The sequence below is a fragment of the Mixophyes fleayi genome, chromosome 2 (assembly GCF_038048845.1).
Source record: "Mixophyes fleayi isolate aMixFle1 chromosome 2, aMixFle1.hap1, whole genome shotgun sequence".
Classification (NCBI taxonomy): domain Eukaryota; kingdom Metazoa; phylum Chordata; class Amphibia; order Anura; family Limnodynastidae; genus Mixophyes; species Mixophyes fleayi.
This window is the reverse complement of record NC_134403.1, coordinates 375,723,468-375,749,619: the sequence shown is the minus strand read 5'-3', so window position 1 is coordinate 375,749,619 and position 26,152 is coordinate 375,723,468. Positions and strand designations below refer to the sequence as shown.

At 49.3% G+C, this 26,152-nt stretch overlaps 1 protein-coding gene across 2 annotated transcripts; it reads left to right on the top strand.

The window, feature by feature from the left end:
• The first annotated feature begins 271 nt into the window (after positions 1-271).
• On the top strand, positions 272-25,433 carry PTGFRN (prostaglandin F2 receptor inhibitor). 2 transcript variants are annotated; one of them, XM_075197508.1, is made up of 9 exons: positions 272-376; positions 16,649-17,017; positions 18,105-18,524; positions 20,206-20,532; positions 21,009-21,410; positions 21,887-22,282; positions 23,134-23,241; positions 23,865-24,161; positions 24,535-25,433. In XM_075197508.1, exons 1-9 carry the CDS (start codon positions 337-339, stop codon positions 24,702-24,704), a joined length of 2,529 nt encoding a protein of 842 aa, XP_075053609.1. In that variant the 5' UTR covers positions 272-336; the 3' UTR covers positions 24,705-25,433. The 2 variants fall into 2 exon arrangements, with proteins under 2 accessions (XP_075053609.1, XP_075053608.1); XM_075197507.1 differs by lacking the exon at positions 272-376 and adding an exon at positions 8,735-8,801.
• The last annotated feature ends 719 nt before the right edge of the window (positions 25,434-26,152 follow it).

Here is a 26,152-nt window from a genome sequence, read left to right as displayed (position 1 = left end):
TATATATATATATAGTGAGGTAGTATATTGGATACCACATAATAACAATAAATCACTGCCGGTCACAGAGAAGGGTAAAGTTCTCACCGGCACAGAAGGGGTTAGGTATCAGCGCTCCCGCCCATCTGTCAGAGCCAATAACAGTGTAGGACAGGTGAGCTCGGACGTCGCTGATTGGCCGGTGCACGGGCAGGTGCTCGGCCACACCCTGGCGATGACGTCACGGAGCGGGAGTGGCGGGAAGGGGCTAGTGTGGGGCGGGGCCTATGCTCCCACGCTCCTCCCCCCGGGCTGCACACACAGAGATCCGGGCGCTGCTGCTCCGTCCGCACAGACATGAGATCCCCGGTGTGTCTGCTGCTGCTGCTGCTGCTCGGTGAGTGCTGGGGCTCCGGGTGTCTGTACATCAGGGCTCTTCTAGGGGTAATTAGTGAGTTCTTGTGGTTTCCCAAATCTGCTGGATGTGCTCTTTGTCCCTGCAGTGTGTGTCCTATAGGTAATATATCTATATGTGTGTGCCTGTGTTGTGTCCTCTAGGAGAGATATATATATATATATATATGTTCCTGTAGTTATTGTGACACAGACCTGTCCTAGGATATATAGGTCAGTACTGAGGATGCCTTCTCAATAACCTGTACTATGAGTTAGCACTCACCATGTATGGATAGCGCCGTGCCCCCCGTAGTGTGTCCGAGGGCTGGCGGATAGCGCCGTGCCCCCCGTAGTGTGTCCGAGGGCTGGCGGATAGCGCCGTGCCCCCCGTAGTGTGTCCGAGGGCTGGCGGATAGCGCCGTGCCCCCCGTAGTGTGTCAGAGGGCTGGCGTATAGCGCCGTGCCCCCCGTAGTGTGTCCGAGGGCTGGCGTATAGCGCCGTGCCCCCCCGTAGTGTGTCCGAGGGCTGGCGTATAGCGCCGTGCCCCCCGTAGTGTGTCCGAGGGCTGGCGGATAGCGCCGTGCCCCCCGTAGGGTGTCCGAGGGCTGGCGGATAGCGCTGTGCCCCCCGTAGTGTGTCCGAGGGCTGGCGGATAGCGCCGTGCCCCCCGTAGTGTGTCAGAGGGCTGGCGTATAGCGCCGTGCCCCCCGTAGTGTGTCCGAGGGCTGGCGTATAGCGCCGTGCCCCCCCGTAGTGTGTCCGAGGGCTGGCGGATAGCGCCGTTCCCCCCGTAGTGTGTCCGAGGGCTGGCGGATAGCGCCGTGCCCCCCGTAGGGTGTCCGAGGGCTGGCGGATAGCGCTGTGCCCCCCGTAGGGTGTCCGAGGGCTGGCGGATAGCGCTGTGCCCCCCGTAGTGTGTCCGAGGGCTGGCGGATAGCGCCGTGCCCCCCGTAGTGTGTCCGAGGGCTGGCGGATAGCGCCGTGCCCCCCGTAGCGTGTCCGAGGGCTGGCGGATAGCGCCGTGCCCCCCGTAGCGTGTCCGAGGGCTGGCGGATAGCGCCGTGCCCCCCGTAGTGTGTCCGAGGGCTGGCGGATAGCGCTGTGCCCCCCGTAGTGTGTCCGAGGGCTGGCGGATAGCGCTGTGCCCCCCGTAGTGTGTCCGAGGGCTGGCGGATAGCGCCGTGCCCCCCGTAGTGTGTCAGAGGGCTGGCGTATAGCGCCGTGCCCCCCGTAGTGTGTCCGAGGGCTGGCGTATAGCGCCGTGCCCCCCCGTAGTGTGTCCGAGGGCTGGCGGATAGCGCCGTTCCCCCCGTAGTGTGTCCGAGGGCTGGCGGATAGCGCCGTGCCCCCCGTAGGGTGTCCGAGGGCTGGCGGATAGCGCCGTGCCCCCCGTAGGGTGTCCGAGGGCTGGCGGATAGCGCTGTGCCCCCCGTAGTGTGTCCGAGGGCTGGCGGATAGCGCCGTGCCCCCCGTAGTGTGTCCGAGGGCTGGCGGATAGCGCCGTGCCCCCCGTAGCGTGTCCGAGGGCTGGCGGATAGCGCCGTGCCCCCCGTAGCGTGTCCGAGGGCTGGCGGATAGCGCCGTGCCCCCCGTAGCGTGTCCGAGGGCTGGCGGATAGCGCCGTGCCCCCCGTAGTGTGTCCGAGGGCTGGCGGATAGCGCTGTGCCCCCCGTAGTGTGTCCGAGGGCTGGCGGATAGCGCTGTGCCCCCCGTAGTGTGTCCGAGGGCTGGCGGATAGCGCCGTGCCCCCCGTAGTGTGTCCGAGGGCTGGCGGATAGCGCCGTGCCCCCCGTAGTGTGTCCGAGGGCTGGCGGATAGCGCCGTGCCCCCCGTAGTGTGTCCGAGGGCTGGCGGATAGCGCTGTGCCCCCCGTAGTGTGTCCGAGGGCTGGCGGATAGCGCCGTGCCCCCCGTAGTGTGTCCGAGGGCTGGCGGATAGCGCCGTGCCCCCCGTAGTGTGTCCGAGGGCTGGCGGATAGCGCCGTGCCCCCCGTAGCGTGTCCGAGGGCCGGCGGATAGCGCCGTGCCCCCCGTAGCGTGTCCGAGGGCTGGCGGATAGCGCCGTGCCCCCCGTAGCGTGTCCGAGGGCTGGCGGATAGCGCCGTGCCCCCCGTAGCGTGGCCGAGGGCTGGCGGATAGCGCCGTGCCCCCCGTAGCGTGGCTGAGGGCTGGCCTTGCACACATTAGGGATGGAGCACTCTTGTGTCACTGGATGAGCAGGTGCTGACCACTCCAATGTTTAGTCATTTGCTGTTTTGTTGATTACAAATAATACAGTGTAAGTCCTTAATGTGCTGCTTCACCTGTATACGGTGTAATATCCCGGCGGAGGCTGTTCAGGGGGATGTGTAACCCCTCTAATACCTCCATGGAATCGTCTCCATTACACTGGTCACATTCATCTGTCAGGGGAAGCTGCCATATTGTTTCCTCCACTCATTCCTATGTCCGTCCTGGCCACTTGTATTCCTGTATGGGATACCCTTCCTATACTGTGTCTTAGGGGTCTATTTATGACCCTTCGTTTTTTTTTACTTGATATTTTTCAATCCTTATCTCCTTGATAAGGATTGAAAAGTAACGGCTATGTATTAAAAAACTTCTCAGGGACCGCAGTGCCGATAGACTGCTGTCCCTGAGAAGTGATCACCTGATCATCGCAGTCTTTTCTCAAGTTTAAAGGCTGCGATGATCTTCTCTTTTTTTTTTCCTTTTTTGTTAGTGCGCATGCACCGACTGAAAAGTTGGTGCATGCGCACTAGCATCCTGGCCGGCAAACTGTAGGATGAGTGACAGGGAGGGATCACATGATCCCTCCACACATGCGCTGTCCAGCTCTGCTCTTCAGAGCAGAGCTGGACAGCGCGAAAGTTTTCAGATATGTTAATGTACGGCAGCTTCAGATGGCTCCAGCTTCAGATGGCACCATGGAGTACATTAACATGTAGAAAAAGAGAAAATTTTCTCTAGTTAGACTTTAATACATATCGGTTCTGAGCACTTCCCATAGACTGTTATGGGGAGTGCTCAGAAAAACGATAGCAAATGCAAAGCAGCAGATATCTGAGATATCTGCTGCGATGCTTCAATAATACATAGCAATTTCACGGTACACACCCGAAAACTGTTGTTTTCGGGTGTTTAACACAGGAAAAATCCTTGATAAATAGACCCCTTAGTGACTCCCTTATGCTTCTGATGAGGCTCAGACTGGTTTCTGTAGGCTTGCAGAGAGCCGTCAGGGGTGCGTAGAAAAAATACCCCCCCAGATTTATTTTTAATAGCCTGGAAAGCGTGCACTATGTTATTGAGCTGGTGTTTGAGATTTAGATGTCAGGGAACTGGGAGAGTAGGACGCAGGGTGATTGTTACCTAGCACTTTTACCACAGCCCCTCCCCAGGGTCAGAGGGAGGGGAGCAGAAAAAACTTCTGTAGATAATACAAATGTGATGGACCCCCCCCCCCATAGTCTGTAGGTCTCTGTACCTGCCCCATGTGACTCACCCCTCCAGGTGTACAGAGCTCTGTACCTGCCCCATGTGACTTACCCCCCATGTGACGTGATGCCGTATTCCCAGCTTCATGTGACTGTATATGTCGAAGGGGGGGGAGTTGGGCTGGAGATTAGTGACCATGTTTTCTAGATTAATCATCAGTTGCACAAGAGGAGAAAGTTTGTTTTATTTTCACTCTTTGTTTGAGGGAACGTGTGCAAACAGGAGAATTACACGCAGGAATGTGAGGACACGCGTGTCTGGGGGTGATGTTATATGCGGGGGCTTTTAACATTGTAGAGCGGATATCGCATACAAGTGTCTGTGTTAGTCTTTATCTCTTTTCTTGTCTGTTTAACCCTTGCATGTCCTCAGTGACCCTCTCCCAAGGAGCTTACAGTCTAGGGTGAACTTGCCAAACTGAAATCACACTAGATCTAAAGTTTATGGTGTGTGATCTAATGTAAAATGTAGTCTGTCTTCAGGAGCTAACAATCTAGTGGTATATCTCTGTATGCGATGGAGCGCACCCAGCTGTCAGTCTCTGTTATGTACAGACGTGGGGCAGTTCTGTATGTAGATGAGCTGCCACTAATCTGTTAAAGCATTTTCCTCAGTGCCGTATAATGCGGATACACTGGAACACACATTGTTCCTACAGGAATCTACGTCCAGTTGCTTGTAACATGCTGGTTCCAGGGAGTAGTAGATACCTGCCTCTGACACTCGGCAACGAGGTTTCCGATATTTGGTGACTGGGGAATTCCTATATCCTGGTGCTGGTCACACATTCTCTCTGTTTAGGGGGCTGCAGGCTGTGGGGGAGGAGGGTTCTCAAATTTCCTTAGCCTGCTGCAGACACAAAGGTTCCCCCCCCACCCCTCCTCCTTACCCCTTGTCTGCACCTCCCCCAAACTTCATCCAGACTACTGTATAAATGCTGGGGATGTCCCTTCTGCCCTCCAGCCTCACAGACAAACCACGTTATCCTCCGTTCTCCACATCCCAGCAGTGCCCCGTCCTGGGCACCGAGACACGGGATCAGTATAGGGATTCTGGAATTACTGGGGTCTGTTCTGATCTGTTCATTATTAGGCATTAGACTTTTATTTAGCACTGTGTGTCGCAGTTTGTCGCTGCTGATCTTACAGCGTGTGGCCAAGGTCACAAACGCACTTTGGATTTGGCTCTGTATTAAGAGCACAGTCTGCCCCCTAACCAAAGTACACTTGCCGTCAATCCGACGCAATTTGGAGGATTCCTCAGATTTATAAATGTTGCATCGCAGCAGATAATGTGGATATCGGCTGCTTTGCGTTCTATCTAGTTTTTATGAGCAGTCACCCTAAAATAGTATGCGTTAGGGAGCAGCCACCAATCTAACACGTTCTGAAAACTAGGTTTTTTTTCGGAAACTTGTTATGTTAATGTACGCCAGCTGAAGAGCAGAGCTGGGCAGTGCATGTGCGGAGGGATCATGTCATCCCTCCCTGTCATATGATTTTTGTTCATCTCACTGACGACTGGAGGGTTCCTGTGCGCAGGCCCAAGAGTTTTGATTGGCACATGCGCACAGACATTGTAAGGGGGATGAAGAAATCAGGAGACGAGCGCATTGTGAAGACGCCGTGATAATTGTTTTGTGTTCGTTTTTTCACAGAAACTGCATTTTATCGGAACTGCTGTCCCTGTGTTGGTTACTTAATATGAGAAATAGTTCAATTCTTATCAATGCGATAAGGATTGAAAACTATTTTTCATTTTTTGCGTTTGTTAAATGGGCCTCTATGGAGCCCAAAATCTGTAGTGAACGGCTGTTTTCTCGCAGCTCAGCGTCCAATTCAGCAAAGGGTTAAATCTGGCCTTAACCTACTTACAGTTGATAGACCTGTATGGAGGCGGAAACTACGTGTAAATCAATAGCTTTTAGACACAAACTAACTCCATCTGAGGATGGTACTTGCTGGGTCCCGTCGCTATGTGAGGGGATGTTAGGAAGTCATTGATCGCTTCTGCGATACGCTGCAGTTTTACGCTTTTCAATAATGCTTAGGACATGTTAAATAGTGTGAGTACTACGTGTTATATCGCTGCAATATGCGCTTCGCAACAAATGTGCTACATGATTCCAGTGACTACATGTTCCTGGATAGTGGGGCAGCACAGTGGCTCAGTGGTTAGCACTTCTGCCTTACAGCACTGGGGTCATGAGTTCAATTTCCAACCATGGCCTTATCTGTGTGGAGTTTGTATATTCTCCCCGTGTTTGTGTGGGTTTCCTCCGGGTGCTCCGGTTTCCTCCCACACTCCAAAAAACATTACTGGTAGGTTAATTGGCTGCTATCAAAATTGACCCTAGCCTCTGTGTGTGTGTGTGTGTGTGTGTGTGTGTGTGTGTGTATATATGTTAGGGTATTTAGATTGTAAGCTCCAATGGGGCAGGGACTTATGTGAATGAGTTCTCTGTACAGCGCTGCGGAATCAGTGGCGCTATATAAATAAATGATAATGATGAATGTTCAAGAAATGTTATAGCTGTCACTGAGGAACAGCCCATGGAATATCAGATTTCCTAAACCCCTCTCCCCTCCGCCCCGTTGTGTTTTACTGACATCTGTCCCCCACATACATCCTTTCTCACAGGACGGAGGAGTTCTCCATCTCAGGTGTTCTCCACGTTCAGCAATGCCCGTCACTTCTTGCTGGCTGGAGTCAAACATCGCTTACTAGCTGCTTACATCCGCATGCCATGCGCCATCTCATATCGGCATCACTAGTGTTTTCCTATAGCTCAGCCCTCAACGGGCAGTGGCCCCGGGTTTCCACGTCCAGGGGCCCCAAGATGTTGTTTGTTGCTCGTGCTGGTAACGGTGATTTTGCAGCGTTTCAATGCACTGATTAAGCATCGATATTTATATTCCGTCACACTTTGCAACTGGGAACACTCACGGTAATAAAACAATACAGGTAATACAGACGGAGAAGTAAGAGGATTCATGCAAATAGTTTGCTAAAACTGATTTGACGATTGCCACTGACACATTGAATCTGTCCAATTGTGTTTACAATGCTTTAAGACATTGATTTACTGAAGGATAATTTTGCCTGAAATACTGCACTCTTACTATGAATACACGGCACTCTTTACACCACGGGTAACATTGTGGACAGCAGAGAACAGAGGAATAAGTTTGTACTGGGAACTGGGTACAGCACCACCCAGAGGCTGCTGTGTGCTACCACACATCACTCTGCAATGACCTGGGGCAATGTGTAAGGTTTATAGTCTGTGTGTGATCTGATAATTGGGACTTTCCTCCCCTTTCATTGTTAGATTGGTTTCCTTCTTATGAAAGCAGCTGATCAGAGTATGAATCAGCCTCTGAAGTGAGGATGACTCACTTGTCACTCACAATGTACAGCTCACACTTACTTCAGGTGTTGTGACTACATTGCTGCTATTCTTTAACCCTCACTAGCCAGCTGCAGTGTCGGATATGGCTCAGTGTGGGTTATATAGACGTTCTCTTACACCCCGAGTCGCTGGACACTCTGTGACAGCAGTGTGCGCAGCCTGTTGGCTCTATGCAGGTTACCATGAAACTCACAACAAGGTTATGGAATTTGTGGCCGCTATATTTGGCCCTTTCCTAGTTAGCGAGCTGGAGACTTGGGTTCCAGTATAAGATGCCAGGTGGAACCGCTCTTCTCTTCTGCTGCTATGAATGTTCCTGGCAGCCATTCTTCAAAACTTTCGATTAACTGCGCAGAACTGTAAATACCAGATGTAAAATTGTCACTTCCAGTTTCCCAGTAGGATCCAGGAATAAGTTGTAAATGAGTCATTCTCCACGTAGGCACTGGTGGCTCCGCCAGGCTTGCCCCCCCCCCCCTCCTCCCACTGACGGCTCCGCCAGGCTTGCCCCCCCCCCCACTCCCACTGGCGGCTCCGCCAGGCTTGCCCCCCCCCCCACTGGCGGCTCCGCCAGGCTTGCCCCCCCCCTCCCCCCACTCCCACTGGCGGCTCCGCCAGGCTTGCCCCACCTCCCACTGGCGGCTCCGCCAGGCTTGCCCCACCTCCCACTGGCGGCTCCGCCAGGCTTGTCACCCCCTCTTTCACCGATGACTATCAGGTTTGCCCCTTCCACTGGTGACTCTGCCAGGTTTGCTTTCGACACCTCCCCCCCCCCACTCCCACTGGTGACTCTGCCAGGTTTGCCCCCTTAAAAAAACAAAAGAAACCCTCAAAATCTCAAACCCAATATGGGGAAGTGTTAATTGTCCACTGCTTTTACATTCACTCTAGCTCCTAGCCTTGTATGTTCACCATGTAGCGCTGTATAGGGGTCCACTACTAGACATGTAGCGCTGGAAAGGGGTCCGCTACTAGCCACGTGGGTTCACTTATGTTTCTGGAATGGAGCATTCTGTGTGTTTTTCTGGATTGCTGCGTTTCTCATCTACAATCCAGGTATATGTAACAGTGCATTTTATTTTCTCGGCTTTGTTTCTTCATTTTATGAAGTTTGATATTTTTGACTAGATCTGGGGGTCTCTGCGGTATTCTGCACCCCAAATCTTTCTACTGCGTCCTGGAAGCTGAGTGTGAAGGGTTAATGAGTGTCGCTGTGCAAATGTCAGCTGTCTGGCTGCATTAAGAGCGTGTCTGAACACGGTGGTGTAACGTCTGTTAGTGGATGGGAGTGAGGCTTCGTGGGAAAGTGGTGACACATGGCATTGGGTGATGTCATAGCTTTGTTATTGGAGGTATATTGCTGTGATAAGCCAGCGAGAGACCCAGCATGGATGGTCTCACCGGCACTTACTGACAGGGCCCCTCATCTTGTACTGATGTCACAAGCACCATTTTCCTCCTGGGATGGAAAAGGTCTCCGCAGGAGTAGGACACTACAAGTCCCAGCATAGCACAGGTATCACTCTGGTCTCTTACACACATTGATTGTGATCAGCTGTCTGCTGCCTCAGCTTATTTTTCTTCCTTTTATGCCGTCATGTGGAAGTTAAAAAGTGGAGTGTGTGGCTCAGCAGCTGTTGTGGAACTATAAGTCCCAGCAAACGGGGACAGCCATGTTAGCTAAGCTTCTTGTCAGAGAAACATTGCAGGCACTGGTGCCTAGGCCTAATGGCGCCCCACCAGTATACAGTTAGAGGATTATCACATCTCTGTATGATTGACAGGAAGGTTCTGGGAGGAGCTAAAGGGAGAAACAATGGCATCTGTACTGAATGCTGAACTTTTCATCACGTAAGCTGGGTAACCTCTGACAAGAAGACTTTGTGCTGGGATTTCTTTTATATTTACATTACACATGGAAACTAAAACCATATGTAGGGTTAGGGTGCCTTATGGATTTCAACACCATTCTTTGGGATTATATGTCCTAGAAATCTGCTATGTACTGTAACAAAGCAGATGTCAGTGTGATAAATGAGTGTAATAGGTTCCCATTAGTCCAGGCAATGACTGCAGACATCAGAATGAACATAGAACTTGTAATAACAATGCTAGCTTAAACAGGGTGATGATGAAAGCATGCTTTCCACCTATCATAGCCTCGCTCTGATATTCTGCAGCGTTATTGTGCTAGAGTGTGTGCTCACAGGGTCAGTCTGCTCATGTGAGTGGTTTCCTACTACCATCCATATTCTGGCTGCATGTATCTGCTGTCGGACCATCGGGCAGGCGTTGCTAACACAACAGGTTCCGTGAGAGATCTGGTTACATGCTATGATAACGTGCCCGCCTGCTGTGTGCCAGCTCTCAGCGTGTCCTTATATAGCAGGTGCATTCTGACTCACTCTCTCCACTGCTGGGGTGTCTAATTCCGGAGCCTGGGCCCCCACAATCTACCTAGCAGTAACTAGCGATCTCCTGAGAATGCTCAGAGATGTGATGTGACCTCACCCTCTGCCCTGTGTGTGCTGGTATGGTGCCCCTTCTCCGGAGCCCCCTTAGCAGGCTGTATATGATATGTTGTGGCCCACGGGACAGGGCAGCCGTTAACCTCTCGGCAGCAGCTGTCTCTCTGTACAGCTGTGTATGAGGGGGGGCGTGTTTTGAACTAGTCTCTGGTTACTTTTGGGGTATGTTAGGGGCACAGCTAGAGGTCTCGGCCTATACATGTGATACTTTATCCTCGGGGGTCACCTCGCATGTTTTGAGGTTTTGTTTGTTACTTATGAGAATCTAACGTCTGGATCCCAGAAATTTCTGTGTACAAAGCGTCTGGTGGTAGCGTGCGCACTAAGCCCTGCACTGTCTCAATGTTCAGCTCTGTGGACGAGGCAAAGTACTGTAGATGTGGGTGACCCGTCTCCGCACAGTGTACGCCCTACTGGCTGCCGGCAGGTTTGGCTGATTCTCCTCTGGGGGGGGGGGGGGTCATCCCAGGTTCTCACAATAAAACCCTACATGGAAATAAGGATCCATTGGACGATCTGCCTGGAATGTTAACCCTCTCACTGCTGCACAGCCCATGTGATGATATGTGAGGCGGAATAGGGGGTCACAGATCAAATGTACTCTGCATATAAACATATTATTTCCCATAGCCCTTCATGGCGGAGGCAGGAGGCACTATCAGGTAGCTGAGTATAGTGATATAGTACAGTGTATGGGGTCTCGCAGGTCTGTGTGTACGATATGTCTGGGTGTACCAGGCTCCTGTTTAGTGGTCTGAATATCCAATACATGAACGAATCTCTGTCCTACTGAGCTTACAATCGACAATGGTTGTAACTCATTTTCTGTCTGAGTGTAAATCCTGTTCTGTGTTCTGTCTGTTGTGTAATCTTTTCCTTTGACACTTGAGGTTATTTAACACTGTAAATTCTGTAATCACTTTTTCCCATTGTCTGAGCATTTGTCAGACGGGAGTGAGACTGAGACCACGTTGTGTGACTGCTGCAGGGCTGTGTCCTCTGGTTAATGGCTCTTGGATGACGTTGGGGGATCTCGCCCGGGTGAGGTGACTGTCTGGCTGTGTGACAGCTTCTCCTGTGTTGGGACCTGCAGAGACACGTCTGAGGTCACAATGAGCTGTGAAATCTGGCTCCATATAATGTAAAAACTCAAACTGCGGCCGTGTTCCCGGAGAGACTTGGCTGACGTGGGCAGCTGTAATGGGCGCAGCATTTATCCTGGTTATAGATGGTATCACAGAGCATGGGAGCCCCCTAGTTTCAGTTCTGCCTGTACTGCTTGTCCCTATTTCCAGTCCTCTGTCCCGACGTATGACCTGTTCCTATAGATTATCTGAGTCTGTCTCCAGCCTGCTCCACCTTTATTGTTGAGACTTTAGACATAAATCCCAATAAAACAGGTGGTTCCCGGGAGAGATTTATGTGCTGGGTGTAGCTGGGGAACGCAGGCTCCTGGTTCCACCATCAAAGGATGAGCTTTCGTTCAGTCTTTCTGTGTTTATCCTGGGAGGGATCGACGTCACCGTCCTGGGAAAGGATCCTCTTGTTAAAGGACAGGATAATCCCCTGAAAGAACCTGTTGGATTAGATTCTGAGCCATGTGTTAGAGGGTCACCGGGTGCGGCCAGCAGGTTAGGGGCTCAGGATCCCGCTCCTCCACCCAGGATCACACCTCGTACTTTCAGCTGATGATTATATAATCTCCTATACATGACGTGAAGAACTGCGGCCCAGGAGAGTTCACATAATTGAGAATTCCTCTGCAAGATACAGCTGCTGTACTACGTGCACCCAGCAGGGGGCAGACACCCACATCAGTACTGCTGTATACTTGCGGAATGATTTATAGACTGTCCTGAATAGTGGATTATTACAGCAGTGAGTCTAACAGGGTCTCTGCCAGCTTTATTCATCCAGCTCTTGCAACTTTCATCCATTCATTGTAATATTGCTCCAGTTCATCCGGCTGGATGGGGCCATCGATGAGAAGCCATTTTCAACCCATCCCACAGATTCTGGGTGGGATTGAGGTCTGGGCTGCTCCAGGACATTGATCTGGACCTCACACAGACAAGTGTATTTATTTATATATCAATCAATACACTTAAATCTTACAAAGGTGTAGTCCATGTTTCCAACCAGCAGCTTCATCGTGAAGATCAAAGAAGAAGAGAATGCTGTTTAAAAACCACAAAGCAGGGGAGGAAAATAAGTAAATTTCAGAGACTCAATGGAGTCCATTGTACAAAAAAATGTCATCTTCACAACTTTGAACCGGCCCTCCACCAAAGCTGTATGTCCGTGTGAGAAGGCCATGAGACAGCCACAGCCCATCACGTCCCCAACACATGCTTTATGGGAGCGTAGCAAATACAAACAGACAACCGTTGTAGAAGAAAAGAAATTCTCAGCCAGAGTTTCCGTAAACATGTGGAGACCCTCACACCAAGTTCTATGGACAGAACTAGGACTTGGGGGAAGATGTATAAGGACCGGTCAGTCGTCCAAAGCTTACAGTAAAGGCATAAGTAAAGTGACTTAAATACCACAAATCAGGAGTCAAGTGACAGACAATGGACAGCTCTGGGCTATGTCGGGTGTATCGCAACAATGACTTGAACACTTCTGCAATCCATTTTTGTTGTGTGGTTTTGTTTTGTTTTTTTCGTCTTTTGTAGTTAAGAAAAAGCTTTAGGGCTGTGGGTGTGTGTGGCATTCTACAGTATTTGTATCGATTGTTCAGTGGTAAAAATTGCTGAACAAATAAACTTTCGTTCCATGATGAAATAATGTTTCCAGTGGCTATAAAACTTGATGTTACATTGAGGGCTGTGAGTGACTGTCATGGATTTCCTCCCCAGTTTCACGGTATATAGGGTTAGAGAAGTGATTTATAGAAGTTACAGGGAACTCTGTCAATAACCCTTCAGGTACTAAACCGGTTGTATCTGATTTGTAGCAGCAAATTATGACACTTAGCTTCTCGCTTCCGAAGTGTTGTTCAGTCCTCACAGGTAGACACAAGACTTATGAGTGAACAGTAACATAGAATTCTGAAGCCGGTCAGAGACTACGGACATCTATTGGTAGATAATCTGGGCATTTGTCCTGCTCTGCTTTAAGCGCTACTTTATGGATACCTAATACACTTACGTGTAGTTTATGGTCCCATTAACGCTCAGACAAATAAAGGTGTCCATACAAGTGGTCATTATAAGGTTATATGCCACTAATTGCTGCATGTGTGGTAGAGAAAAGAACGGGATCATCCAGACGTCGACTAAAACCTCTGGTCAGGCGATGACGTGCTAACTGTGACCAAGTGCCATACCATCAGGTTTATTGGTGTTACAGCTATAAACCTGGTATAACTGATCTAGGACTGTATGTAAGACACCTCACATGCTGACGTCTGCAGACTATCGCGTCAGCAGGAAGTAGTGATGTCAGAGAGACGTAAGGCCGTCATGTAGGTGACGGATAAACCTGAATACAAGTCTCGGTGATGCACTGTAATCTGTTATTATCTCTATTCCAATTCAAGGCTGGAAAATAAGAGAAGTTTATTCTCCCTCAGTCCACCTCTATAGTTTATATTTAAATTTGTGTGTATATATATATATATATATATATATATATATATATATATGTATATGTGTGTGTGTATATGTTATAACTTTCATTTTCTACAGTTCCTACTAGCTATGGCGATAGATGGTTTAACCAATGTTACATCTTGTGTACATAATCTGGTAGTGTTTCCCCGAAGGGGTTAACTGGTTGGCATTTTTTTTTTTGTCAACTATGTCCCAGAATCCTTTGGTGCAGGCGAGATGGGACACAATTCTATGAATAGAACTTCTGTTATCTGAGGAACACGAGCGATTGGCTGCTGATGACATCACGCAGACTTTATGAGGTCATCTGTCTAGTGTTATCGCATCATTTGTGACCTCTTGGTGTAATAATTATTGTGGCTGCAGGGGGATAGTGTGATTGTTGTAGTCAGCGGGAGTGTCGCACATTGTTATAACATCTGACACCGCGTTCCCCTGCTCTTATAATGTATATAAGTATCTTCCTCATGGGAAGATACTTTGTAACTCCCTGACAGGTGCAAGCTTAATAATAACCATTCTTACATTCAGTACAATACTGACTGGAGTGTCCAACACTTTATATTTCCCTGTAGGATGAGGTGAATAGAATCTGTAGACTCGGAACAGCGCCCTCCAGTGGTCATGTTGGCTTTATTGAGCAATGATATGGTAATGCAGGCTTCCAAAGTATAGGAGTTAGATACATGCTGATAACTGCTCCATATTGGTCCAGTCAGACGGCAGTGAGAAAAGTGCTTAGTTGGGGCGATGTGATTCAGTCGCACAGTAATGTTGGTTTGGGGGTGAGAGGGTTGTTTTGGTTTAGATGGGTAAGAGCAGAGGACCTAGGACTGAGCCTTGTGGTCTCCAGCTGATAGAGGAAGCAGAGCACAGGTGGATCCAGAGAAGCCAACACTGAGAGAGGGGTTAGATAGGTAGGATGAGAACCAGGATAGGACAGTGGCCTGAAGACCTACTGGTTGTAGTATTTGTATGAGAAGAGTGGGGAGAGATCCAGGAGAAGTAGATCGCTAGGAATGGCCTCTAGATTTAGCCATTGACCCCCGTAGTCAGTGCAGTCTCTGTGCTGGGAATGACACTCTGACTTACGAGTGCTCAATAGGTTGTGTGAGATTGTGCCCATCATCATGTGGGAACAGGACCGGAGTATCCACCAAACTGGGCGACATTGGTTAATGAGTCCATTTATATGGATAAGAGGTGGTGCTGGGCGCAGTGGACACTGCTCTGAGGTGAGGACTGCGCTGCCCCAGTCTCACAGCCTCAGGTTAGTGCGGAGAGTCCTGGCTGTCAGAGGGATCTGTCAGTAATTGGTGTAATGTGCTCTTGGAGTAATCCTACCTCCCTGCGCCGCGGATCAGCGCTCAGCTCGCTTCATATCCTAATTGATGTGTAAATTGTCCTCGCACAGCTCTTCCCTCCCCCTCCTCCGCACTAAGTTATTGCAGGGATCCCGCTGGTTTGTAGGTCAGGGAGATTTCATTCCGTGCTTTGGGTAAAGATTGGGAAAAAGGAAGCGATGTTCTGCATGTATGAGATAATGCTGAGATTTGGAGCAATATGCTGCAGTCCTGTGAGACAGAGAGCAATGCTCTGCGGTGGGGTTATCCTGCTGAGGGACAGATGGAGTAATACTCTGCAGTGTGTAAAATCATCTTGCTGCAGGTGGCGGTGAGCGATGCTCTGCAGTTATAGCTGATTGTGGGTAATGTCAGGACAGGAGTGGTGTATTACAGAGGTACACACTGACAGGTTGTGTGTGTGTGTGTGTGTATGTGCGTGTATATATTTATATATATATACTGTAGTACCTGTGTCTGCTGATGCATGTGTCTCTTTATACTGTGGTGGTTCCTGTGCCTGCCAGGGGTATTGGACCTCTCCGCTCTGTGATTGGTGACATGTCTCATGGTGTAACATAGTTGATGAGGTTGAGAAAAAAGATACCAGTCCATCAAGTTCCACCTATTTTGGATCTTCTGTGATCTCTTACATTTGAAATTGCTCCAGATGATACAACCGTCAATCTGTTTTAATGGGGTAAAATTGCTCCTGCCCCAATATTGCAGTCCTGTTTCTCCCTGGATCCACTACTATCCTTCATTTTAATTAACGGTCAGAACCCTGGATACACTTTTCTGCTACAAATTTGTCTAAACCTTTCTTAAACATATCTATTGAATCTGCCATCACAACCTTCCCTGGCAGTGAATTCCATATCTTGACTGCCCTTACTGTAAAGAACTCCTTCCTTTGCTGGCTGTGAAATTTCCTCTCCTCTAACCTTAGGGGATGACCACGTGTCCTGTGTATGGTCCTTGGGGTAAAAAGTTCATATGAAGGTTCTCTGTATTGACCCCTAATGTATTTGTACATAGTAATCGGATCCCCTCTTAGACGCCTTTTTTTTTTTTTTCTTTTTTTTTTAAACTTTATTGCACAGAAATGGCAAGTTACATTAGCATACATTATCAAGTATTCAAGTAATAAACTGTACATCTAAGTTTTCAACAATAATAAAGAAGTTAGACAAGACGTCTTTTTTTAAAGTAAACATGGCTGACCTTTTCTCATAACTTAATGACTCTATACCGTTTTGTCGCCCTTCTCTGAACCTTTTCTATAGAGTGGTGCCCAGAACTGTACTCTGTATTCAAGATGAGGTCTTTACCAACGATTTATATAGTGGCAAAATTACACTGTCTTCCCTTGTATCTATGCCCCTCTTTATGCATGCCAATACTTTATTTGCCCTTGCAGCTGCTGCTTGACATTGAGCACTATTGCTAAGTCTACTGTCTACGAGCACTCCCAAATCCTTTTCTATTATAGATTCTTCTAAAATAATTTAATTTATAGATTGCGTGCTTGTCTTTGATCCCCAAGTGCGTAACCTTACATTTATCTATGTTTAAACCTCATATTTCATTTGGCCGCCCGATCCTCCAGCTTATTTAAGTCCCTCTGTAGAGTAACTTCATCTTGCTCTGATTTTATTACCTTACAGAGTTTAGTGTCATCTGAAAAATCAGAACGTTTCTCTCTCAACCATCACAAAGCACTTTAATAAATATATTAAGAGTGGCCCCAGCACAGAACCTTGAGGTACTCCACTTAAGACTTTTGACCAATTGGCGAATGTTCCATTTATCGCAACTCTGTTCTCTACTCCTGTATGTTCCATCGTCATGTGACCTCTTTCTGTTTTCCTGCAGATGTCGCGTGGAGTCGAATAGTCAGTGTCCCCTCCAGCCCACTCCTGCGGGTGGAAGGGACCGATGTCTCAATCGCCTGCAGTGTAACTGAATATGAGGGCCCCAGCGAGCAGAACTTTGATTGGACGTTTTCCTCTGGATCCGGGGGCGCAGTGGAAGTGCTTAGCACCTGGGATAACACGTTCACACACTCCTCGTTCTCCAGAAGGGTGCAAGAGGGAGGCATCAAGCTGCAGAGAGTGAGCAACAACGTCATCCATCTCCACATCCATCAGCTGAGGACATCCGATGCGGGGAACTATACCTGCTCCACGCCCAGCACAGACGCCACCTTCAGCGGGAACTATGATGCCCACGTACAGCTGAGAGGTAAGGATGAGACGGGGGCTCCCTGGCAGTGTCTCGTTGTACCACTGATAGTGATGTCCGATATTGTGATGTATCACAAAATACTGAAACCATTGCTTTACATTGTATGTATAATTCACTGGACTGCTACACCTTATAGTTGGGTACACCCCTCTCAGGACCCGCTGTTGTCAGAAGGATTCTGGGCTCCTGGCAGTCAGGAGATAGCGGTCACCCACACACCCTAGCTGTCCCAGCACCTCCTCCCCACGCTGTCCGCTCTGGCAGTGGTTACAATCAGGATCTCTGGGGTCTGTTCAGGGTTTTTCTGGGGCAGGCCGCATATTATTCTGTCTGCCATGGTCATAATTCTATTATGTCGAAAACTTCCCCAAATCTATTTTCCATTCACTATTCTGTAATCTCAATCCATCCGATGCAGCGTACTCCTACCCCCTTGTGGCACAGATGGGTACTGCAGAGCAGTTGATGTAGATCAGAGGTGCTGGGGGACAGTGCCCAATAAAACACATATCACTGAGCACAATCATTACATCAATCATACTATTCTTTTTATCATTAATCTGATAGAGATATATATAGTATGAATCTGACAGAACCACATCGCTGTCTTCATACCTATAACAAGATACTATCGGGAGATTAGGTGGTCAGGAGATCTGGGAGATCTCTTTCACTGATGATACGCATGGCCTGTTTGACCCTTGTTGAGTGTCCTTCTATGGACAGTGAGGCAGAAATGTCCCCCCCCCTGGTGACTGCCCTGATGGGCCCTGAGCTGGTTGTCCTCTGCCACAGAGGTTCTTTCCCAGTACCACTCAAAGTAAATGGTGAAACGCTGTTTAAAGAATGCCTATAGATAGATATATATATCACAATGTCACCAGAACAGGATTAAGGCTTTGCAGGGGATCTGAGATAGAGGAACACCCATAAAGACCCTTCATAAAAGAGGGTGACAACCAACTTGATTTCCAAAGAGTCTCTGCAGCAGCTTCTCCATTTGGGTAACCGAATGTAACTGTTTCATTACCACTCGTTGTCTTTTGTCGGCCTTCATCTCATTCCTCCTTTTTCTCCAATACAGTGATCTCTGACACCCTAAGACTCGGGGGCCCTAAGGGTCGTCTGACAAATGTCCGCAACGTGACAGAAGGTGGCTCTTTGCAGCTCCGGTGTCAGGCGTCATTTGACAATTCTGCAGCTCACACCCATCTCTCACTCACTTGGGAACGCCAAGTAGGAGGCTCTGCTTCTGAGGTTCTGACACTTACACACCTGGGGCGTTTTCAGCCCGGCTCAGAGTATGACGCCCGTTACAGCAGTGGTGCAGTACGTTTGGACACGACTGGAGCTGATATGTACCAGCTGACTGTAGATGGTGTTCAGCCGTCGGATGCAGGAGAATACAGCTGTGTGGCCGGTTCCTGGGTCCAGGGGCCCGACGGCTGGGAAAAAATCCAAGAGAAAAGAGTATCGGTTGCCCTTGTGGAGGTCCAGGCAATTGGTAAGTAGTTGGTGGGGAGCGGAGATGTCCAGCTTCTTGGTGGCACATTATATTGCGCAAAAAATGGACTAATTTTAATTATTTGGCTAATAAAGCAATTGGCGGACTGTGCCCAGAAATATGAACAGGCAGAGATGAGGTGACCTGAATGTGACCCGGGGGACTGACTGGGTAATGCTGAAGCCAGATAATCTTCTCTGATGACTGGACTTGCGGTTTTAGCGTAAGCTGACTGTGCCAGCGATTAAGTAGATAATGGTAATACCAGCTTATCTTCTCCTGGTCTGTATGGGCAGTGACTGGGTGAGATGGCTGTCCTGGGGGGAGCTGGGTGGGCAGTGACTGGGTGAGATGGCTGTCCTGGGGGGAGCTGGGTGGGCAGTGACTGGGTGAGATGGCTGTCCTGGGGGGAGCTGGGTGGGCAATGACGGGGTGAGATGGCTGTCCTGGGGGGAGCTGGGTGGGCAATGATGGGGTGAGATGGCTGTGCTGGGGGGAGCTGGGTGGGCAATGATGGGGTGAGATGGCTGTGCTGGGGGGAGCTGGGTGGGCAATGATGGGGTGAGATGGCTGTCCTGGGGGGAGCTGGGTGGGCAGTGACTGGGTGAGATGGCTGTCCTGGGGGGAGCTGGGTGGGCAGTGACTGGGTGAGATGGCTGTCCTGGGGGGAGCTGGGTGGGCAATGACGGGGTGAGATGGCTGTCCTGGGGGGGAGCTGGGTGGGCAATGACGGGGTGAGATGGCTGTCCTGGGGGGGAGCTGGGTGGGCAATGACGGGGTGAGATGGCTGTCCTGGGGGGGAGCTGGGTGGGCAATGACGGGGTGAGATGGCTGTCCTGGGGGGGAGCTGGGTGGGCAATGACGGGGTGAGATGGCTGTCCTGGGGGGGAGCTGGGTGGGCAATGACGGGGTGAGATGGCTGTCCTGGGGGGGAGCTGGGTGGGCAATGACGGGGTGAGATGGCTGTCCTGGGGGGGAGCTGGGTGGGCAATGACGGGGTGAGATGGCTGTCCTGGGGGGAGCTGGGTGGGCAATGACGGGGTGAGATGGCTGTCCTGGGGGGAGCTGGGTGGGCAATGACGGGGTGAGATGGCTGTCCTGGGGGGAGCTGGGTGGGCAATGACGGGGTGAGATGGCTGTCCTGGGGGGAGCTGGGTGGGCAATGACGGGGTGAGATGGCTGTCCTGGGGGGAGCTGGGTGGGCAATGACGGGGTGAGATGGCTGTCCTGGGGGGAGCTGGGTGGGCAGTGACGGGGTGAGATGGCTGTCCTGGGGGGAGCTGGGTGGGCAGTGACGGGGTGAGATGGCTGTCCTGGGGGGAGCTGGGTGGGCAGTGACGGGGTGAGATGGCTGTCCTGGGGGGAGCTGGGTGGGCAATGACGGGGTGAGATGGCTGTCCTGGGGGGAGCTGGGTGGGCAATGACGGGGTGAGATGGCTGTCCTGGGGGGAGCTGGGTGGGCAATGACGGGGTGAGGTGGCTGTCCTGGGGGGAGCTGGGTGGGCAATGACGGGGTGAGGTGGCTGTCCTGGGGGGAGCTGGGTGGGCAATGACGGGGTGAGGTGGCTGTGCCAGGAGACTATATGGTATTGGCTAGGGAAGACGTGCTGACGTATGTTCTGGATTTCTCTGGTATATTGTACATTACTGGAACCATCACTTCTTTCCTGTCCCCCCAAAGATCTGAGTGTGACCATCGCGGGGCCTGAAGTAGATGTTATGGAGGGAAGCCCCTTTGTTCTGACCTGTCGGGTATCGCTAGACTCGGATGTGCCACTGATAACCCGGGTGCGCTGGTTTGGCTCCAATGCGGAAGAGTTGTCCAGCGGGCCGGACCCTGACCCTACCCAAGAGAATATTATAACTTATCAACTACAGGTGCCAGAGGCGTGGGAGGCTGGTGAATACACATGTCGTGCCACTGCCTGGGCTCTGCTTGCCAATCGGACCTGGCATCCTGTTGCAGAAAAGATGTCCACCCCGACCAGCGTGAGGACGATCAAAAAGGGTGAGTGACCTCTGCACTGGCCGTGATTGTACCCAGAAACATACTGAGGGCATATTTTATTTGGGCTCATGTACCCATTTATTCACCACATAGGTGCCCATTATATCCCCTGTCTATTAGATTGCAGATACAACAGACAGTACTCATGGTGGCGAGTGTAAAACTTTGTCCAACTTCTTTCCTGACCATCCGCTTCATTCGTTTCAATGTCTACATTTTCTCCTCAAATACAGTTAGTATAGTCTCCTGTGCTTTAATCCCTGGGGTCGGGAACCCTGTTTCTCCCAGGGTCGGGACCCCCTCCTTCTCCCATCACCTATGGTCAGTTTCGCTCTCCTCCCAGGGTCAGGGAACCCGCCCTTACTGGTCTGTTCCTCTGGCCCCTTTCCCTCCTTAGAACCCACTGTCTGTTCTGTAACTGCTCTCTCTACATTTACTTGACCTTAATGTCTGTTTTCTTTTTTTCTTATTACCAGACCTCTCCGTCTCACTGAACACTTCCGTTACACCTCAGATGTCAGAGGAACCCACCGAGTTATTGTGTCACAGCAGCATGTCCGGAGACCCCCACTTATCTGTGTCCTGGTATTTCACTCCATCTCAGGGACAGGACACCATATCTCTATTTCTGGGGTCCCTCAGCCATGACTGGAGCCTGCGCGTGGGGGAGCACTACCAGCAGCGTCTGGAGAGGGGGGAGTTAATCTTCTCCCGCCGTGGTCCCCATACCTTTGTCTTGCGCATCCAATGGACATCTGAGGAGGACAGGGGAAATTATCACTGTGTGGTTACAGCCTGGAAGCCTCTGCAAAATAACAGCTGGGTACCGGCCGCCGAAGTGACCTCGAAACCGGTTAATGTCTTCTGGCTGATGGAAGGTGAGCAAGGACAACTTATTGTTTTCTGTGTGATATTGACTCCAAATTTCATTTAACCATCGTTGCTATTAAAGAACATAAAACCAGACTGCTTTGCTCCACAGCATTGTGAAACAATGACTGAACACAATAGTGGTGTTTTGGGGTCTGACGTAGACTTCTGCCTCCAAATTTGCAGGTCGCAAACCTCTGCTTTAACTTTAAGTATGGTCTCCACTAACAAATTTTAAAAGCACATACAAATCGAACACTACAGATGATGCTACGCTGCCTCCGATATTGACCAATCAGTCCCAGTGCGCTTTGTAATGTATATCTGGACAAGTTGGGGAGCTGTCCCTTGTCCGCCACACTTCAAAAATGTTTTTTTATAAAGTTGTGTATTTTCTCTTGGTGGATGGTGATTATATCTCTGTGGAGCATCTCATGTATGGCACCAAGTCTGCAAAGTGAACTGTCCTCTCCTCTTTGTGCAGATCCCGCTCTGACTGTTAAGGCTGGGCTGATAAAGATGGTGTCGGTGGCAGGAGGGACCTTCGAGATGATGTGTACGGTGCAGGCTCAGAACATCCCTTCCCCCCAGTACTCTGTGCAGGTGACACGGACGCCCCCACAGCACACCGCCGACCCCACCACTGTCATCACGCTGAGCCGCGATGGGACGACCCGGCGGAAGATGATTAGTGTCAGTAACACGGTGCTGGAGAAGGGGAAGGAAGGAGCCTATCTCTTCAGACTCTATCAGGCACAGAACCAGGATGTTGGAACATACCACTGTACGGTGGCAGCTTGGACACAAGGAGGAGGCGGGGCTTGGAGAATGGTGCACAATCGGACGTCCAATCCAGTGCAGCTGGAGTTCCAGACTTCAGGTTTGGGATCTCTCATTATTTCACTTGCTGGGGTAATATTTTGGTGACTTGTATTACATGTAGTTGAAGGAGAGCAGGTCAGAGACACATACACCAAATGCTAATGTTATAGAAGTACTAATAGCAAAGCAAATACTCGATGACCACTTCATTAACCACTCTTAAAGGCAGTTTCCAGTTAAACCAGAAATATTTTCTTTTCTGTCCTGATTTAACACTTTGCGTTAGATGTATGTGTTGCTATATACTATGTAGGAATTATAATATTATACGTTTTACTTATAATTTTCATCCAGCCACTTACACACAGATTCTGCTATACATTTATACAGTACAAATGGGTAACCATATACACTCTTAGATACTCATATCCTAGGAATAAAGATACTTATATCAGGAAAGATTGTACATAGATGTAGCGTCATTTCAGACATTATATAATTTTGTTAACATAATCTTACACATAATATAAACCAGTGTAACACAGGTGTGATGGGAGGAAGAAGTTATTTTCCCCATACTCTGAATGAAATATATATGGAGTAACCAGCTCACAACTGGATTTATTAATACATATCCTGCTCTTGACATATACTACAATGTGACAACCAGCGAGGAGGCCTTGTGCATAAATTATACAACAGAACTCGCTCTCTACCACAAATTCTTATGTGCTCAGCACCGTTCCGTTCTCATGGTGACTCCCAATTACCAGCAGGTTCACTGTTTGTGCCTGTGACCCGCTCTGTGCAGCACTTATAAGTATCCCTCAATCTGTCATGAGGGTCTATCTGAAGGGGATGATTTTGATATAACTCCAGGACATAAGTTTGTTCTCTTTCTCTTATCAGGTCCAGTGTTTAATGTCACCGCACGATCGGACAGCCTTAGCATATACCGCGGCGAGAGATCAGAGTTCTGGTGCATTATTACCATAGATGGACCAGCTGTGGATCCAGGTAAGTTACCCTATGGCAGGTCTCGCACACGATGTAGAGAGAGGCTGGTTCCTTCATTTTAGCGGTTGGACGTTGTCCAGTTCCGAACCATTGACCCAATTTCCACATAAACCATTCCAAGGCTCACACAGTCCTAGATCTAAACAAAGCACATGGGAGGATTATATATCCACAGACCTGCTTTATGTCGCCAATATTGTCCGTTATTCCATCTCCCTCTCTCTGGGTTAATTGCATTATTCTGTGAGTGATGTCACACAATTAGACATCCTAAGAGTGGATAACAACTGATCTGTAGTATGGTAACATGGATTCATTTTAATAAGATGTCTTTGGAGTTAAAACTGGGAATCTTCTGAAATAACCTGAGACTGATTTTACGATGTCCTTTATACAACTAAAGCACGTTGAGCAGAACAGGTTTCTCTTTGAGGCAGCCAGCAGCTTCGCCGTACAGTAAAACGCGTTGCTACTGGAGGTATTCTAGTGTGAGTGAAATAAGTGTGCAGCGATAGAGATATCCTTTAATGCTTGGGGTAAATGACGTGACTGACAGAAGCAGCGTAGGGAGAGGTTTAATGTATAGTCAGATGTTCACCTCTCTGCGTTGCTCCTCTCCGCAGAAGACCTGGCCTTTGAGGTGTCCTGGTACGTCCAGAGACCAGGGGGCTCCTCTGTGTTCTTGGTGGCAGCGGATCGTATGGCTCAGGTCCGGCACAACAGAAGGAACAGCAGCAGCGATGTAGCCCTGGAGAGGCTCAGTGATATGGAGTACAGGTTGCGAATCTATAGCTGCGAGGAGGAAGATGCGGGCAGCCATTACTGCATGGTAACCCCCTGGGTGCGGGGCAGCGAGGGCAGCTGGAACAGTCAGGAAACCATCACCTCCTCCTATGTGTCCTTGAGCGTCAGGATGGATTGTAAGTGATTACACATAGTGCTGAGTATACCATGTGAATCCAGACTTAATATTCAGTATATTCTGCATTGCGGAGGAAAGATTTATTATTTAATATTAAATATATCTAAACTTCATCTTTGCTAACCTAAATATTTCATCTTTGGACAGGTAGATGACTAATATTGGAGGCAGTCAGGAGGGGGCGCTGTGCTGGTCCCCCATATGTGATAGATTCTGCTTTATATTGTAGTATGAGATGCAGCCAATAGGGGCTCTCTCAGAGCTATAGATTGTGCTGCTGGGGGCGCTGTCACCTACTGGACAGGTGTATGTAGTGCATGGTGTACAGATTATTTATTACGATCTGTATTAACTGTAACTTTGTCCCACAGTGCTGAGCGCGTTCAGATATCCGCTGCTGATCGGAGTCGGCCTGTCTTTGCTTGCGGGACTCTTATCCTGTCTCATTGGATACTGCAGTTCGCGATTCTGCTGCAAAGCCCAGCCGGTACAGGAGAAGCGCCGGGAGCACCGCAGGCTCATGTCCATGGAGATGGACTGACGCTAGGACCGTGGGGAAAGGCTACGTCCGGTCTTACTACGCGTTTTGCCACAGACTCTTATCCTGGGGGTTACATATATGTGACTTTGGATGTGGGAGGATGGAACCACTAAGACCAAGGCGGGGTCTTCCCTACGCTCTGCATGGACTATAACGACGGTACGACATGGGGGACGTCACCGGTTCCTCCGTTTATAAAGCAATATCTCCCCTAAGTACCCGATAGAAGCGGTTACATTACCCCCCACATTTATATCGTGGGGAATGTGAATACAGCCGATGAAAATAAAGGGAACTCCGCGAGCTTCCCTCCAGCTGATGTCGGTGCTATCTACGGCTGTGCAACACTACAGCTGCCATATTCTGTGTACAGTGCCACCAAACATACCTGTGTATGAAGTGCCTCTTCCAGCGGGACACGCCATCTACATGAGAAGCACATCTTGAGTTTTTACAAATTGTTTTTTTTTTAAAATTTATTTTTAAGACTGTTCAGAAATGTTTTTGTATAAATGCTGTTTGTTTGTACAACTGTTCCCCAATCCAAAATCTGATCCGGTCCTCGCTGTAAGCCTCTCCCGGGCGGAGGCTCTGGCCCGGAGTTAACTCTTTGTCTTCCATAGCAGACATTGCACTCCTAAGCGGCAGAGAAGGAATTGCCATATTGTGGTTTTTGTGTTTTTATTCTGTCCTCTCGCCGTCCAAGCAATAAAAGCAGTTTATTTTTTACACGCATGTCCGTGACCCATGTGCTGGATATGATGGTAGTTGTAGCACCAGCTGGTAAGTGGGGCTGTAGAGCTGGGTAACCTGTACGTGGAGGAAGAAATATATATATCGGGTGCCACGTTTCCTTACAGTGCGCCACGCACAATGGGGTTACTTACAAGAGGATACAATGTTGCACAGGGATAGTTTGTTTCATACTATGGACATAACCAACGCTAAAGGAAAATTATACATTTGGTGGAATTGTACCATATACACAGACCTAGTATACAGAGGCAATAAATTATATGTACACATTACACGTGCACAATGGATATGTATATAGGTTTTTATGTGTGTGTGTGTGTGTGTGTGTAGAACAAGGGCCACAACATGGTGTAAGACATAATACAAATCCCCCCCTTTTCAGGAGACAGGACACAGACAATGTATAAGAAGGTTTTTCGCGGTGGACAGAGCAGTAACCCCAAGTGGACTCTGGTATCTGTGACTACTGAAAGGGGAATACTTGGAAGAGTCGTTTACACTAACTTGTCCCTGAGCCTGCGAAGTACAAGTATTAGCCTGAGACCATTGTCTATTCATTTACCCAATCCCAAACGTGTATCTGTAGCCGAAAATACAATCAGCCTCTTATCGATAGTTTCACACTTAATCAATTTTATTTCATATGTTCACCTTTCATCTCAAACATAGAACTTAATGGCAGATAAAAACCA